The sequence below is a fragment of the Rhyacophila brunnea genome, unplaced genomic scaffold (genome assembly GCF_057557595.1).
Source record: "Rhyacophila brunnea isolate RB1 unplaced genomic scaffold, BYU_Rbru_1.0 scaffold_21, whole genome shotgun sequence".
NCBI lineage: Eukaryota > Metazoa > Arthropoda > Insecta > Trichoptera > Rhyacophilidae > Rhyacophila > Rhyacophila brunnea.
In genome coordinates this window covers 6572896-6592419 of record NW_028232871.1, presented here as the reverse complement: position 1 = coordinate 6592419, position 19524 = coordinate 6572896, and the positions used below count along the sequence as shown (strand labels likewise).

At 35.1% G+C, this 19524-nt stretch overlaps 1 protein-coding gene across 1 annotated transcript; it reads left to right on the top strand.

Moving 5' to 3' along the window:
• Window positions 1–5328: 5328 nt before the first annotated feature.
• On the top strand, window positions 5329–19029 carry LOC147070644 (uncharacterized). Its single transcript, XM_085948758.1, has 6 exons — window positions 5329–6131; window positions 8545–8762; window positions 13584–13728; window positions 15017–15245; window positions 15721–15947; window positions 17283–19029. The coding sequence occupies exons 1-6, from the start codon at window positions 5421–5423 to the stop codon at window positions 18888–18890; spliced, it is 3138 nt and encodes a 1045-aa protein (XP_085804884.1). The 5' UTR covers window positions 5329–5420; the 3' UTR covers window positions 18891–19029.
• Window positions 19030–19524: the final 495 nt, after the last annotated feature.

Below are 19524 nucleotides of genomic sequence, written 5' to 3'. Positions count from 1 at the left end.
CTTATTGATTTATTGAACCGTTAGTAAAACTAAAGATGCAATTTCATGACAATTACCTACAAAGATTTACACTCCAGCAGCGTGTTTAATTTGAATATTTTGGCCTGACTATTAATAATAAATTCAGCTTGGAATATAAATTCATAACGACAATGATAACAAATATGTCTTATTTACAATCGCATATTCATTTTTGAAGTTTATTTACTCAACTAGTCACCGGTGTGTTTCCATTCGTTCAACCCCCCAACTCATTTGAGACAGGTTTGATTTTGCAGGATCATTTAAAAAGAATACCGATTAAAAAAATTTATATAACTCATTTATTATTCATTTAATTCAAATACATCCTCTAAATATTTATATATTAACTATTTATTTGTGATTTAAATTAACTTTCAATATCAGAGGAATCAAGAAAACATTGTCAAGAATAGTTTTTTTTATGTTTTTTAGCCTTTTTATCATCGTCATCATCATCAGCCTAAATCTATCCACTGCTGGATGGAGGCCTCTTCAAGCAGCTTCCACTTCTCTCGGTCCTGTGCATTGCGTTGCCACGTACTTCCGCAGAACTTTATCATTTCATCGATCCAGCGGCCTCTAGGTCTACCTTGCGGACGTTTTATATTTCTTGGATACCACTGGAGTGACTAGATTTATCCAACGATTGTCTCTTCTTCGAGCTATGTGTCCAACCCATTTCCATTTAAGGCTTTTAATAAACTATATTACATCGCAAACCCTTGTCTGCTTCCTTATCCTCTCATTCCTCTTTTTGTCCTTTCGCGTTATGCCCAGCATGCACCTCTCCATACTACATTGTGCTACTCTAAGTTTCTGGACCTCTCTTTTAGTTAGGGGTCCATGTTTCACACGCATATGTGATCACGGGAAGCACACTGGTTGAACACTTTTCGCTTTAGACACAGTGGAAGGTCACTTTTGAAGACATTATTCAGGCGGCCAAAAGCATTCCAGCCTAGCTTTACTCTGCGAACAATTTCATCAAATATACATCCATCTATAGACACTTGTTGTCCCAGATAGACCCTTTTTATACAAAATGACAAAGAATTAAGAACTAAATTTAGTATGTACATAAAAGAAAGACATACAAAAATTATAGCTAAATAATATAATGGAGTTATTAAGAAGATGGAGTGCTATTAAGTATAGGTAGGTATGTTTTTACTCTTTCAAACACCTCATACCTACCGAACTGGTTTAGAATAGATTTTAGAAACAACACAACAACTAGATAACTCTGATTTCGTCATTGTTGGGAAAATAAAATTTTAACTTTACTTGATTAATATAAATTTTGGCTTTATTTAGCATTTAAAATAAAAATGGAAAATTGTGATTATCTAATTGGGAACAATTAAATAATGTTCAATTGTATGAAAAAATATTGTAGATACTTACATAATGCATTTATGGTTTTAAAGTTATGTAATATTTTCAAACACGAAATTAATACAGTTCCCATTAATCTAGTTTTATCATTTTGTAGATGAGGAAAATGTAGAATCATATTCAATAGCGATCTCAAAAACAGTGAAAATCAAGTTATCTAGTTGTAGTATTGAGGTGAAGAAATAACTCTTTAAAAAATAATAAGTAAGTATATCGGATTTCTGCCTTCAGGATTTAGTAACACCAGAAAATAATAGCTACATATAATATCTATTCTTAAGTAATTTTTAGTTTAAAAAATCAAAATGTGATTAAAAATGTTTGGTTTTCACTATTTACTGCAACCTGTAACACCGGCGCCAAAATGTCTCCAATGGGTTAGTAATTATATTTATTCCACGACAAGATTCCAGACCATCATTCTGGATTGCACAGCACTTATAAAAATAGCTTTCAGTATGGCATTCCGGTTCATTCAAGATGGAAAACAGCACTGAATAACATTCTTATAAATACGCATCGACCGTCATTTTCCTAATGTTGTTGTTCTCCTTTGTTATTTTATGCGCGCTAATATTTTGTAAACCCGAATAATATTATTGTCTTGCAAAATATTCAAACGACATTGGGGCTTTCTAGAATACTTTCTCTCTGTGTTTATTATTAGTATGGTATGAGAAAATTACACAAAACAAGATCGCGGAAGGTGGGTATTTAATTTTAAAAAAATCCTCTTGGCACGTGGTTTGGTGATTGACTGAAACTGCCGCTTCTAGGTATGACACAGAGTAATAAAAATTGATATTTCTGTGATCTTAAATCTATCAACGATTAGATAGTATTAAACACGCACAGCACACGTGTGCACTTACAACGTGAAATGCGTTTCATTAAAATTATTCGCAGTCAGGTTCGGACCTCATCATAATAGATTCTTGGGTTTCTACTGCGTGTACTCCTTCTTTCTAAATTAATTTACTCTCAATGATGTAGATAGATATACATATTATAATCTTCGCAATTTCTTCATTAGTTTGCTGTATCTTAGCAACGCACGATCTTCTTACTCGCTCGTAAGTCGTAAATTCATTGCTACAAATATCGCTCTCAGGATCAATAATAAATTATGAATATCAAAACTCCATAATGTGAGGACTCCATTATTATACGTAATAACTAGGGCCCGGATTTATATGCTAGTACTTGTTTTGTTAGGGTGTGTGCACAGCTATGGGAGTTGCAAAGAAATCCGTTTCGAAAGACGCAGAATCCAAAAATAAAATTTTATTGTGCATATAAATGCATATTTGAGACGCTAGAGCATATTTGAGACATCAGTGCATATTTGATTAATAAATGCATATTTTAGGGCTTTTGCATTTATAATTTTATCGAAACATAACTAAATCAGGTAGATGCACTTTTAATGGCATCCCCGAGCATTTCATTAATTTATCAGAGAAAGTGAAATCAACTCGGGCACCTTTATTTAAATTTTGCGCTATCACCTGTGTGGACGTTGAGAGATCATTTTCCGCATATAAACAAAATACTGACAGATATGCGGAAAATTTAATGCCAGAAAATATTGAAAAAAATATTGCAACTTATTTTTTCGGACAAAAAAACAGCAAACAATATTTAGGAATAGTTAATTATGTCGTTTTTGCTTTTTTAAGTTGTGTTTAGTTTCCACAGTTTACATTTACATTTTGCATTTCTTGTTCAATTATTTGTACCTACTTGTAAACAAACTATTTTGAAAATTGTAATTGATTAACTTTATATTGATTATTTGTGTTTTTTGTTATTGTATTATATTGCTTAAGATTATTAATTTGTTATTCGATTTTTATCGGTAATATTGGGTGAAGTGGGTATTTATAATATTTTTCCATAAAAATGTCAATTTTTAACTGCATATTTCTTTGGTTTTAGTGCATATTTCAATGATTTTAAGTGGATATGTGCATGCATATAATAAAGTTTTTGTTGCATATAAATCCGCTCCCTAGTAATAACTAATGTAAAAAATATAACACTTTTGTTGGATAATATCTGCATTCGTCATCTGATTTCTGTTTCCATATCATTGTTAGCGGTGACAATGAAACCCAGATATGGGAGGTAAATGCGATAAAATTATTTATACTTCTTGTCTTATTATATACAAATATAAAATCTTCACATAGAAAAGGAAGGTAAACAGGTAAACAAAATAAATATATTTATAGCTTTCTCAGGATTGCATCGTAGTTTTTCAAATTAATATAGCTGTACTCTTTGATGTCGACGAGGAAAGCTTGCTCCAAATACATTTGTTTTCATAATACTTAGGAAGTATTACGACGTTGCAGTGATTATGTTAGACACCCATAGGTTTTGATTTTATTAGATTAATTATTAATAAATCACTTAAATATTATTAATGATTATATGTTGAAAATACTTAATAAAATCCCAATTTTTACTGAAACAAGTTATACAGTATGTATCTGTTTATAATCAGTCATAACAGGCAATGACGTCCCGTGGAGGTAGGCAGATTGAGCGTCGCTTGGGGGCGGCAAATTGAGGAGAATCATTTGGTATATATATGAATAGCTACCAACATGGCCCCCACAAAGGGGGGGGTTGACATGGCTCTAACCTGGGGGCCCAGACTCAGGAGGGGCCCGGCGTGGCGAGTCGACCAGGTAAGTGCGATAAACACACATCACAAATTTGCTCCAACAATAAAAAAAAATCGCCTGCTGCGCTATTTTCCTTCATTAATGTTATAATTTAAAATTATGTACTAGTACGATACAATTTTTAAATGTGTATCTATACTCGACCACTCTATAATTCAAATATGTGTATTATACTAAAAAAAACACTAAATATACACATTAATTTTACTACGTACACCATTTGAAAAACGCTACTGAAGAGCATCACAGTGCCTTTATCCTTAGAGATAGGTAGGGGGGCCCTACAAAGATCCTAGCCTGGGGTGCTGCTGCAGGATGTGGGGGCCATGGCTACCAAGCTTGGTAAAAACGAAAATATCTTTCTATTCAAAAAATCAGCTCACTGGTGACCAGAAACGACACGTGCTGATTTGCAAGTAATTACAGTCTGACTAATTAACCAGTGTACATTGGCCGTCAAAACTAAAGATGTTAACGATTTTAGTCTGTATCGAAGTGTCGTGCCGTCATTATATCAATTGGTGCTTAAACCTCAGGCTAAAAACTAATATCATTACAAAGACAGAGTAAATTAATGTTTTTCAAAAATGACATGTAAGAATTACCAACATCAAAAAGTCCCCACTTTTAGGGGAAAATATTTTTATCCTAATTTTGTATGTTTTAGTGGGTATATACCTATTTTGTTAGTAATGTATCCATATAACACGTTTCTTAAATATTGGAGTCATGAAAAGATAATAAAAATACTGTATAAAAAATGGGGCGGCATTTTGACGTTGCTGCGTAAGGGCGGCATTTTGTCTAGGGACGTCACTGATAACAGGTGTTAACTAATTTTATCAGGTACGTGTTAATTTCGTCATAGTAGGTATGCAATAATTAATCTAATTTAAAAAGCGATGAGTGTCTTTTTTTGTTGTTTTCAATAACGGAAAATGAAAAAAGCTCGCTAAGTAATGCTACCATTTTCTGAAAAGTATGAAAAGCACATGACTAGAAATATCTTTTACACGTCATGTGCGTACATATTTGGCTTATAATATGCTAATTGTCAAGCAGTGAACTATATATTGGACGTCTGGTAGTTCATTGAATTCTGCCGAACCTAGCCGACTCACTGTCGGCGCTGACGAAAAAGCTATTAATATAAACTTACGAAGCAGTACGAACGAGCTTTAAAGCTCTCTCGCCTACTCTCCGTCACACGAGAGTCATTCTTTTGTGAGGTACATACCAAGAAACACCCGCCTTAAATAAAAATAAACTATTTTAAAATATTATACCTAGTAGTGTTTTGTTATCAAAATGGGCAACGGGACAAGTCAAAATCGCGCGTGTAGAAGCGACAGTTGGAGGCATTCGACGGTAATTGCTGGAACAGTAAATACGGTCAGTGACGAATCAGGTGATTCTACAGCAGTACAAGAAAATGTGCGACGTGACGTCATAACAAAAAACGAGGCAACGAGTGAAAGCCGAGATAAAGAAGTGCACATTGCAGAACAAGCAGCCAGTAATTCCAGACCTCTCAGTGAAGAAAAGACAAAAGAAATGGAGGAGTTTCGCAAACATTTAGCGGAGAAGCGACTAGAGAGAAAGAAGATTTTAGCAGAACGCACAAACGAAATGATGGATTTAAAACTTCAACTGGAAGAAGAAAGAAGAATCCGAGAAGAATTACAAAATGAAAATAAGACTCTACGTGAAGTGATCGAAGGAAATAATAAAGACAATACAGTTGTTAATGTATCAGAAGAAAACATTGAACAAAAAGAAAGCTCCGATTTACGGTTAGCAATAGAAGACATGTCAGAAAAATTAACAGCTTTGAGTGACCAGAGTAAGAATATAAGAAAGGAATTAGCAGAAAGCAATTACGCCTTACAGAATACAAACGCTGAAATGTCTTTATTGAACAAAGAAAACTTCGAACTGAAAAACCAAATAACTTCTTTGAAAGACGTCAACAATGCCAGCAAACAAATACTCTCAATCCGAGAAGTGCAATTAACACAAGTGAGTATTTAATATTATTAGTTTTAACTTTTATTTACTCTGTGATGCAGCAGTGCCAAATTTACGTGTGAAGTGATGTAGGAAATTATTTTCAGTGTACGTTTTATGATAACGCATGAGATAACCTGTCGCGAAGTGATTATGTATTGACGGAATACTGGGCCAGATTTTTTTTTTGTTGGACAAAGCGAAACTTTTGTTAAAAATAGAATATACTGAGACAATGCAAATGTAGGTAATTTTTAGCACACGTTCACTTAAAAAAAACGTGAAGAGCAAAATAAATGTTACTTTGCACAAAGCGTCTTTTTACAATCTTCAAAATACTTACGTAGGTACCTATGTAATATATTGGCTAACAGCACATAACTTCTTCAAGTTTAAATGCTGTATTATTTTTATGATTTTTGCGTACCTACCTAGCATGCTTGATTGATTGATGTCTCTAGGCTAGAGTTTCTCAAACTTCGTTCAGAATGTTGTAATACTATAGCAAGGTGGGGGCGTGAGATAACTTTATTTATAAATTTATAAGATTGTGAAATTCAATGACACATACCTATGTATAAGCATGCTCGCCTCATCTACAGGTACAAACTATGCATTGCATGAGGGCGTTAGAGTTTAGAGGGTGGCAAAGATACGTATTTTTTTAGTGTTATATTCAATAGTCAGTGACCGCTGAACTTCGTTAAGGCTTTGTCCAGATGATGCGATTTGACTCGCGCGCATTCCAAGCACATGTGCTCCATTAAACCGTCCACATGCACTCGCGGCGTATCGCAGCAAGTCACGCGTCATTTGGACAAGCTCTACCCGACCATTGGCGTCCTTAGACAAAGTGCCACTCTTAGGAAAACTTAGACCCCTCCCCTTTTCATTTTTATTCTCAAATTGTATGCAAATCTGTTAGGTAAGTAGACTTAGCTATTTATTTTGATATTTGTGCAACGTGTCAGGCGCTGACAGGTTTGGAGGCCCCCTGATGCGATAAACCGCTATTGAGTGGTACAATACAAAAATAGGATAGGTTGCCAGGTAATGCGTCTACTATTCTTTTAACTAAGATGTCGGCACTTTCTAATGAAGCGACTGCATCGTCTGCTTCATGGAAAACCGCCACTTTTCTAATTCAATATTCGTATTCGTTCCTTTATTTATCGCATTTTGTAATCTGCCAGCCCTAAGCAACACATGACCCGCCTACCCCCACGTCTAACCTAACCCAAATCGACAAAACTGACAAATGGTCTTAATCGTTGGTTGCTGGCTGTTGGAATGGTTTGAACATATTTTAACATCGTGCATGGGATCCAATAGGTTAAGCGAATTGAAATTCATTCGCTTATCAATTCTTGTATAGATACCTTCACACTTTTTAATCGACCATGCCCGATCCAAATAAGATCATATGGGCCTCCACAGGGTGGAGGTTTGTATTAACAGATTTTGTTTTTATGAGAAATGGATGTCAGCCACTTGCTCAACCTATTAGGTCCATACTCTGACTCATACACAAATTGAAAAACAGTATGTGTACTTGTCAGACGCAGGATCCGAACCTGGGATCCACAACACTATAGGCCAACGCTTAAGCCGCGCGGCCATCGTGGGTGGACACACATTTAGTGGGTGGGGCTCATACTTAGAAGGTTCATATATTCGGACATGATGGGGAAACGCAGGTCATTTGCCTTTGACAGTGACGTCTCCAGGAACGGTGTTGCCATTATGCACACTTCAAATACCACTACATTCCATTCTAGTCTATAATTTTCTGTAAATTCAAAACCAAACATAAATTATTGTATTATTTATCTCAGCTATCTAAAACGGAAAAATGTAAATTATTTAAATATGACAAACACATTTACTTACTGATATATGATTAAAGCAAGCATAATATTATATTGTCAGCGCCGCAGGAAAAAATATTCATTTCATGAAACCTACTTTCAAAAGGTGTAATATTTGTATTTTCTCCACTGACTCGTAGAATATGCCACTTTCAAGCAGCACATGGCTTGCTATCACCACGATCCCAACCTGTAATCAGAGCTCGAAATGGAAATTTTTACGAATGGGAGCGGTTGATAATTTTTCGAAAAAGTGTGTTTGATTTTTATGTTGTTATAATATACCTACCGATGTTTTTACAGTTAATTAGATAGACATCTAGTTGATTTAGTGATTACACACAATATATTCACGGAACCTGAAAGTCTTTTTAATAATTCACGATTTTAAATTTTATCCACAAGACAGAGCGATCGTCTTGAGGATTTCACACTCGAGGAGAAGGGGGCGGGAGCCGGTGACCCAAAATAGTGGAATACTCTATCCTAAGTGGTCCTTAACATACTATTCTGCATAATGATTCAAAATTTTTAATAAAAAATTATTTCTGTTTCAGTTGAAAGAAAAACTTGCGGAGATAGAAAAATCCCTCGTGGACAGAGAAATGAGAACATTATCTAGTGACTTAAGAAGCGAATATGAACGACAACTGGAAAACATAAGAAACCTGAGGACGCTATATGAAGAAAGGGCCAGAGTTGCAGAAGTCACCCGGCAGAATATTCTAAAGGACTTTGATGAACAAAAGGTCATTGCTACAATGCAGACAAAGAAGTAAGTACATTTTATTAAATATCTGATTGAAACCGTAATATGCTAACCATAGATAATAGACTTCAAAGTTTAAATGGCTGTAATAAATCAAGTACCTATGCGAATCTAAAATTATTATCTAGTTAGTAGCTATGCTTTTTTATTATATTATTGCTAGACATGTAGGGATAATGCCTAGCACAATATTTAATATACCTATGGCTGGTGTATACTGATGATAATTATGTCAGAATCGGCACTGAAAAAGACATTCACAGCACTGAAAACCTTGTCCAAAACCATGAGCTTACAGATAGACAATCCAAAGACAAAATAGATACCTATCCGTCATTGTCACACCTCAAGAAATCCTATCCGAGTCCAAAGTTTTGTTTACTTTTGGTCTCTCATGAATAAGATTATGATTTCAAAAAATAAATTGACAATTCATGACAGCGAATCAACAAATTCTACTTCTGTCTAACTGACTATAAGACAATTGTCAAACCTGTACTCGTCTACGCATTGGAAACCTGGATATTAAATCTGCAAATGAATGTGCGCAGTGCTCGAAATGGACAATTCTATGAACCGGAGCGCTGCATAATCTTCGAAGAATATCAAAGAGTGTTCGATTTTTTGTTGCAATCTTAAACCGATGAAAGAAATAAAAATAATCTTTGAACTTTTGACATTCACAGCATTATAATCAAGTTATGAGTATGAATACTTAAATTTTTTCCACAAGGTAACTTTGATAATTGTATCTATTTACATCCTTTATTTTCCGCCTTTTAATAAAATGGCACTATTGAACAGTGCATTATCTGCATACTTTTTTATCATACGTATGGCATCAAAAGTCCTGAAATTTTGTTATATCATATTTTAAATATCTAACTTAACCGTTTTATGGGTAAAGAAATTACAAGACCATAGATAAATTCTTTTTTTTTCGACCATGTCCGATCCTAATACGATCATATGGGCCTCCACAGAGTAGAGGTTTGTATTAACAGATTTTTTTTGTTTTTACGAGAAATGGATCTCAACCACTTGCCTAACCTATTAGGTACATACTCTGATACACAATATGTGTACTTGCCAGACCCAGGATTCGAACCTGGGACCAACGACACTATAGGCCAACGCTTAAGCCGCGCGACCATCGTGGGTGTTGTATATTTAAGATGTTGTAAATATGATATTAAGTAAATTCTCTCCTAAAAAAATACACTTACTAAAAGTATCATAATATTTAAAATTAATAATCATTACAAAAAATACATTTGTAACCAGTGTAACATGCAAGAAAGCTTCTCTTTGTCAGGAACGTAATAATATTAAGTATGACGCTTGAGGATTTTACTAGACGACTCGCTGTCCGTCGGCTATTTTACGAACCGGTACGCCATTTTCGAGGTTTTAACGAACAGGAAAGCCATCCTTGGAAATCTCACGAACAGGAACGGCGCTCCGGGGCGTTCCGCTCCATTCCGAGGGCTGAATGTGCGCCAAACATTTTTGAAAAAAAAATTCGTCATTGTACCAATGATAGAAAGAGAAAATTCAATATTGAATTCTGCTGTCTGTACAAACATTGGAATGAAGTTCAATTAACTCTTGTGAGTCTATTCTATACACAAGGCTACTATCAGCGGTTATCGAGGGTAGTTTATCATATTTATGTATTGAGGCAGTTAATTGTTACAATAAGTTAACTGTCTGGACTATCAAAAATTGCTATTTTTTTAACAGCACCTCTCTTGGCTGTGTTAACTTTTAGAGCGAGATAGACAGTTTTGACAGCTAATAATTATAATACCTCCATACATAAATATGATAAACTACCCTTGATAGCTGACGATAGCAGCCTTGTGTATGGAATAGATGTGCTGGTCATGTGCACTGTATGAATGATGATGCACTGGAAAACAGAGTTAAGGCTTGTTCGGACTGTTCCAGTGATTTAGTCGAGTAGCGAGTGATTTGGTAAATAAACGTGTCTGAATAGACAAATTTAGTCGAGTAGTTAAGTAAAATCGTCAGTCTAGTCGATCCATAATAACAAGCAATCCAATAGGGTACAGGAGTGGGGATGGCTAAAAATGGAGCTACCAATGACTGCCGTATACTTGTGGTACCGTATTGCACAGTAACCATTTTAAGTAGAGTCAGGCTGAGAGAGTTGTTGGAGGAAGTCATGTTCCACTCTGAGTTGTCATGTTCTTGACGGTAACTATGTGGAGTTTTAATTATTATCACAACTATTGAAATTTTTTACCATAATCATATTGTATGCCTGCAAACAGTTTTGTCACTTTAATTAACCAATAATTAATATGTTGTAGCATTTAATTATTACGTTATTTAAAAGCAGCTTTCAACCTTGGAGACATCAAAGCAAACTTACAGCAAACAGTTATTTTCTAAATTAATTATTATTTCAAATTACCCACTGGCCTGCCGTAGATACAAGATGGCAAATTGACTATTTGATATCCTTTGAAAATGTCAAGCTTCGGGATGTATTGATTTGTCTTGAGTTTCTGTTCAATAATACTTTCTAACTGGCTAAAAGCCAAGTCTTGTTCATCTAAAAACATTCAAGTTTTGCTTTTAAGATGCAACTTGTATTGAAATGTTCAATTTATATTTTCAAACCTGCGATTTGGCTCGGCAGATTTGTGCCAAGCTGTCAAACTGGGAGATATGGCAATCTAATCCTGACTGCACTACCGTTAAACTAAATGAACTGAGAGAAGAATCATGCTTTGGCCGAGCTAACATATTCTGTCAGGTTCTCTGAAAGTCTAATGACAGCAAAATATTGATATGGGTAAAATGTCATAAGCGAATCTGACCTATTGTAGTTGGTTCAGATAAATAGATTAAATTTCTGCAGTAATCTCTGTGTATCATTCCTTATTTCAAGCTGGACCATGAACATTTCTAATTTTACAATTTTATTCAAGTTTTTAATCTAATTACTTATAATAATATAAGTATGTTGGTGGTACGTTGACTTTCTTATGATAATGTGAGCTATAATAGTACCCGCAATATAGCTTGTCACTTCTTGACCACTAATATCATTGTCACTTTCCCTTTTATGGACGTAAAAAATAGGATACTATATTACTTGAAACCACCTATAATATTTTATTATGTATAGATGTTCTCATTTTGAATTATGTTTCGGCAAGTGACATGCTATAATAATTTGCTTAACTTAATCTTTTCTATGCCTCACGATTACTATGGTATTATCTGACAGGCCGCAGATTTTTAACGACACACATTGAATGTAGAGCGAAGCTCTTACTGTAATCGTTGTAATACACCGTTTACACGTTCATGATTTACTGCTGAGAGTATGTATTATCGCGGCCGTAACAAGAAAATGCACGTGTAAACATGTATTATCATGGAAGTTGCAAGATTGCATGCATGCATCAAAAAGTTCAGAAGCTTCTGAATTTTCACGCGACAGTTGGATTTGTTCGATATCTATGCAGTAGAATGATACTAGTGAACCTGGCGGTAAAAAAATAAACTACACCGCGCAGAGACTCATTTTGGGGTTAACCGATTTTCACTATCTGTTAAGCAGTACAATAAAATGACAACACCGCGTCTCGTTTACTCTCGAAGAATGAGATTGGCGAGACAGTCAGCACCAGGGAACTCAGAAATAATGGGAACTGAAATACACAACGGGTAAGGCGATAGCAGGTAACCGACTCGAGTAAGGAAGAATCGGGTTAAACTTACACACGTGTTAAGAATACGTTTTACGTCGAATACTAAAAACTGCTCTCGGTTTATGCATGTACGCTCATTTAATGTTGGTGTATTACACACACTATTGCATGTGCATAATGCGTACTTCATTTTCGTAGGACACTCACACATTCAAAAGCCTGCTTCGCCATGCGGCGAATTGAATATTGCCTATCGGTATTCTATTTATTATATGTTCTGTGGTCAGCACTTTTACGTGTAAACAGTTATTATCGTGATAGCTTAAAATACATACTATTGCTGAAAGTAAATCCATGCACGTGTACACGCGCTATAATACCGATAATTTGTGGCTTAGTAGGTATTTCATAATTATTCAAACAGATGTCAATTAACAGTAGCTAGTAATTTGAGTTTAAAGACGGACAAGATAACTCGTGAAATTTGTATGTGCGGCCTGTCGGTCACTTCCTTATAGAGCGAGAAAACTCGCTGAAAGGATAGAACCGGTAAATAAAAGTCTCCTCTTATCTCATGGATTGGAATGGGATATATCATCAATAATTTTTTTACAAACACGTATCTCAATTTTTGTCAGTTTTGAGTTATTTGATGTAATGAATTCAGAATTTGAATACGCACATATTCCAGTAACTCAAAATATACTTAATATAATAGATTTAAGCAGTTAGAAAAAATTCGTATCACAATAAAAGACTATTATAAACTCGTATCTTGAGATAGAAGAAAATTTATTTCTGAATTAAAAACTGAGAGAATAAAGTTGTTTTTTGCCTCTCCGGAAAAGTTGTGTTTTTTGAGATACGTGGTTGTAGAAAAGACACGACGTTATGCATATATTTTATAATACCTACCATTTAATTGTTAAATGCGAGCTACAGCTCTGTTGTAGTCTATAGCTATATAAATAGTCTATGCTTATAGCTATAGTCTTAGTTATAAGAAACAAAGTGATTTGGCAGACTTTGCCACCACCATATTTTTTCCTAAATGTATCGCTTTTGTTTTGCTGATGTCCTTATACAAATTTTTAAACATTGTCTCATTTATTAATAATAAACATTTGATTTGTTTCAGATGTGGCGAGCTGGAAATAAGAATCGAAGAATTGGAGAAGGAGTTATCTGACAAAAACGACATTGTTGGCTCAACAGAAAGTCAGTTGGGATTGTCCAAAGCAGAATCCAATGGATTGAAAGCGGAAATGACAGTTATTAATCAGGTTTGATACTTTCATATTACTTCTTCCTTGAAATTCTCTCCAAATGGAGTTAGGATAGTGCACAATATTATCAGATTTTACTATGTAGTTCAACTGGACTTACGCACCATTGATTGCATCCATCAATATTGCTCTTCTGTAAATTAAAATTCTATAAAGCAGCAATGTCTAACATCAAGCAGTTTGTGATCTACTCTCTTGGTCGTTCCCTCATGGCTGAGGATCGGGACCACCTTGGCGTCTTTCCACCCCTCTCGATCCTCTGCTTCTCTCAGGGCAGAGTGAATACTGGGCCCAGTCAGCTCCTTCACTTGGTTACTCCAGCGCGCCAACGCTATTCCTCTGCTTTACCTTCTCTGAAGGCTCCTCGAAACCACCAGTCTCTACAGGTTATGTGGTATGTGCCGAATAATACGTCCAAAAAACTGCAGAATGCATCTCATTCATATTGTCGAGAGGTGTTACCTTATCTACAGTCTCTGGCTAAATACAGAGCATTCGGCGCTAACACCACATTTTGTAGGCATCAATTGCCTTCCACTTCCTTGCCTTAAGGGTCCATATTATATTTCTTTGAGGACACGCATTACAAATTAAACAATATCACTTGTCTTTCAACATTAAAAAGAAATACTCAATTGCAACATTACAATAAGTTTTGATCTACTTTTGGGTACTCATTGCACTCATTATCAAACTGTTCTCATACTGTGCAAGAGTCTATTGCACAACGGAATCAACAATCAACAATCGGAAATTACGCCTCAGTTTAAAATGCCGGGATTCACATCCTGTTTTCCTCTCCCTCCTGTGGCAGGCCGCAAGTGATGCAATACAAATCAAGTGATACTTTCAAGTAGGCTGGTTAAGGAAATAAAAAAATTAATGGGTAATGAATGATTAATTAAACGGTTTCCTCTTCAAAGTGTCGATGAAATCATATTATATTACAATTGAATGTAGATACTTATACATTTTCAAGATTCAATTCCTATGGTGCAATCGACCAAAATACATGACCATGACCGACGTGTTGGAGATGTCTGCTATAAAGTATTCTAAAAAGCCTCAAACACAAAAATTGCATATCGGCAAAAAGTTAACAATCATATTGCCAGTTATTAAGCAATTAATTATTATTGTCTTCATATAAGTAGCAGTTTTCTTGAGGCCACAATTTGACTCAGCTTGTGTGTTCACTACGACCTTGGCATACTTATCATTAATATTTTAAATTATTTTGGAACTATAGTCATCAAAAATTAACTGTCATTATTTTCTATTCTAGTTATTCTCTCAAATGCTTATGGGCTATAACAACACTCAAGATTTGGACAAACTGCTATCCAAATTGGAGGAGAATCATGATCTCCTGGCCGACATGGTGTCTCGCGAAGACTGCAGTGATGTGGCTTCCGCTTTACCAAAACTGATCTTAGATTTAGTAAATCAGATTGATGCATCCGAGCCGCAAAGTTCTGAAGAACAGGATGAACCTGATGTGGGTTCCAGCGATGGTAAATATTTTTAGATTGCTCTGTTTCACCTTTTCTATGCCTCACGATATTACTATGGCAGTATCTGTCAGGTCGCAGATGTTTAACGACACACGTTGAATGTAGAGCGAAGTTTTACTAAAATCGCTGTGATACTGATAATTTGTGGCTTAATATTTCATAATTATTCAAACAGATGTCACTGTGTTTAATTTTTTAGATTATGCAAATCAATTGACAGTGGCTAGTAATTTGAGTTTAAAGTCGGACGGAATAACTCGCGAAATTTGTATTCGCGGCTTCATTGAGCGAGAAAAGTTGAAGGCATAGAACCGGTTAAATTAAGAATCAAAATCTTATCAATTATTACTTTCAATGTAGAACTTTTGAATTGGCTGCTACGAAAATAAATCAATAATGACTTAACCTAAATACCACATTTTCATAGAGTTCCTTTAAAAAATTATTTTCACTATAAAATATACTTTCATTTCAGAAACAATAGTAGGAACCTCAAAGACAGTTACATCGGGTAAAGAAATAGCTGGAAACTTACCAAAGGTGTGGAGGGTTCTCATGGAACTCTTAAGCCACCAGACTGGGCCTCCGCTAATAATATCAGAGATCTCTGAAAAGTCTTCAAGAAACTGCTACAATTCTGTTGACACTCCATCTGGACCAAGGCTTGTGCCAAGTGTCAGCAAGACTTATATAAGGCTAAAGGTGAGATTTATTTTCAATCTTGCATTCCTAATGTACTCTGACTTATTAGGACTCGAAATCATATCTGATGTCCTAGAGAGTTGTAATACTCTGATAATAAATGAATATAGGTACATACTTATAATTTCGATGCGTGGAACGTTTATTTGAATGTGACCTATATTATTTTATTGATAAACATACCACATTAGCGTGAAGTTTAATGCTTTGACAGAATATAAGACATAGTCGAAGCGACAATGACGATTGACAGGATGCAATAGTCTTTATGATCGTGCAGTCGGAAATAACAACTGTAACAATAATCACAGTCACTTTATGTAATTCATGGTTATAAGAAATGACATCTGCCCATGTTCAGGGTTAAATTGTTCCACTGTGGGAATGTTGACAATGTTACAAGAGACAGGGTCAAACAGCATAACAGAACAATAAATTATATTCTCTGATTTACTCTTGTCTATTGAGTAGTGGCGAAGGGTGGAGGTATTCTGTTCAGATCTGACATAAATAATGCACACTAAAGCGGTAATTACACAATGACGATCTGTCATTATATGTGGCGAAAAAACTATTTCTTATGTTGTCATCCTGCGTCACAGAGTCAATACTCTAGCGTAGACTATCATATTTATTATGTCAAAGGGTATATGAAATGTGTTAACACTTCATTCATTTTATGTGACACTCGTTCCTCGTCTGTGACGTCTCTGTGTTGTAGTATATTATCGTTTATTGAGTACATATCATGCGGGAATTATTGTTTTCTCCGTTTTTCAGTTTGAACGCCTTCTTAATGGTATTTTTAATTCAAATTTTAAATAGAAAATTTTATCATGGAGTGGATAGACAATATTATTAAATTTAAAAAAAATTCAAAACATGAGATATCGCTTCTTGAATCGATTACTACGTTTATGATATTTTATGAAGTAAATTTTTATACATCATTATTTATCATCCCCATTTTCTTCTAAAATTAAATTGTAATAGCATCCACTTGTCATAGTTTTCTAATCCATTCACACACCCAAAATCGCATACGTCTTCGTTTTAAACCTTTCTTTTATTAATAAATTTGCCACAATTGCCGCTGTAGTAATTCTATTTGTCATTATAATATTGACACAACTTAGACAGGAACGAAAGAATGTATATAATATGGAACTCTTTTTATTCATAGGTATATTTATTATAATCCCACCAAAAGTATAGCCGAAAACTGTTAAATCTCACTGCTAATGATAATCATGAAAATAGAATCAGAATGATAATATCAGCAATTTTTGATCAAAGACATCCCGAAAATAACATTTTTAAATTTTTGTCTTTCAGGATCTAATCTTGGAGAAGAAATCCCTGCAAAAGGAGATGAATCGGTTGAAACAATTGAACTCTCATCTGGAGAACAGACTGCAAGATCAAGAACGCCGGTTAGGAATGGTGAGCTCAGAATTGAGCAAGACTTGGCATGTGGTCGGGCGGATGCAACGGCAGCACCAACAGTTGCACACCCACGAGAAGATTCTTCGCTACGAGCTCCAACAGAAGAGGATCATGCTCACCAAGCTAAAAGTAGAGTTGGAATACTGCAGGGAAAAGTGGGACATGGCAAAGCAAAAGAATTCACAAACACAAATCGAATGGGAAAGGCTCCGGGCAGAGTTTGCCAGTCGGAAACTGGAATCAGCAGAATCCCCCTCAGCCGAGAGTGGATACAGTGACAACGAAAGAGCCAGCGATGATGATTCTATCGCATCTAATGATGTTGAAAAATCTAACAGGAAGAAGATCGAAAAGGATGAAATGGAGAATGTCGAGAGAAATGAAAACTTAAAAGATAATAAAGAAGAAGACATTGATGATCGAGAAAGAAACGAATCGCAAAATGATGATAATGACAATCCTGTCGATGTTTTGAGTGATACAGAAGATCAGGCAAATTTGGCCGATACGGAAGATCAATCATTATCAGAATCAATCCCAAAGACAGATGAAGAAGGGGTACTTGATGAAAGAGATAGTACTCCTGTTTCAGAATCGTCATCTTCTCAAAACGGATCACCCTGTTACAACGATGTGTTAGCGTCTCGATCAGCCAGGCTCAAAAAGCTGGAAGAACAATGTTATGTTTTGGTTCAAAAAGTGGCAAAGACTAATAGTAAAGGAGTGAAACTTTGTACACGGCTGGAGGAGTTGCACAACCAATATGGCGGCGGAGAGACAGAAGAACCTTCCACTTCCGCTTGTCAAGAAGATTGTGCAAAAGAAGTAGCTGGAAGTCAGGTTGACACGACTACTAACGATTCCCAAATAAAAGACAACGATACATCCACTGAAACTTTAACAGAAAATTGTGAAAACACCACAGAACAGACATTGACTAATAAGGAGTCCTCTTTAAGTAGTGAAATTGCCTGTTTCACAGATGCTGAAATTTCAAATGGAGATACAGTAAATGAAGATATTATAAATTTGGTAACAACTTCAAATGGAGATGCAGTTGAAAGTAATGATGATAGAGAAGCTTTAAAGACATTAGAAGATGGTGGAGAAAAATCAGATACACCACTAAATGATACAAGTCAAGAAAGTACATCCGATGGAGCCGTAGCATCTAAACCTTGTTTTGTTCAAGATTATGAAGCCAGATTCGCAGCCCGCGATCTGAGACTACAACGTATGGAAGAGCAAGCAAAGTCGCTTGTTAATAAAGTCACAAACACTTCAACAAGAAGTGTTGAAATCTGCACGAAGCTTGAAGCACTTCACAACACTTACGGCAGAAGTGAAGAGGAATCTACCGAGTGCGCGAGTGATAGTCAATTAACTACGACTTCAAGTGATACTACAGCAGATGTTAAAATAACCACAACCAAAACAGAGAATACCACAGACGAACACGAGATCACAGAAAGTAAAAATAGCGATGAAAATACTTGATGCAATTTTTTCGATGATGTTTGATCAAAAGTCTTGAGTATAATGATCGTGAAGTGATGTATGAGCCAAATAATATGAAGAACGGCTAGATATTTTTACTCTTTCTAATGAGTACAAAATTTGACTTATTTAACACTCATGAAAGAGATGATGTTATTGATAGTAAAAAAGCCATTGTAAGAAATGCATTTTTCAGTTTTTTTTAACTGCTTTATGTGATATTTCATAATATTTATAAAAATTTTCTTACTCAGTTTCAAATTTAATGTTGAATCAACGTTTGAAGTAAGTACCTACAGACATAGACTCACATATAATATAATTTTCTCCTAGCTTATTAAATTTATTATTTAAATTGAATTACCTGATTCACTAATTAAAAATTGTCAATGATCTATCTATTATATTGTGACATCGGTCATTCAATGTACCTGAACAGTGAAACATTAATTTAATTATGTAGAATTTAATAATTGGGGTGTTTTTAGGGATTGCAATACCGGTATTATTAAATTACTTAATTATTAAAATGAATTAATTAACATAAAAACAGGACTGTAATTATTTTGTAGTGTTACGCGATGGTTGGTTTACTTCCATGGCCCTTCATCGTCTTTGGTGACCAACGAATGAC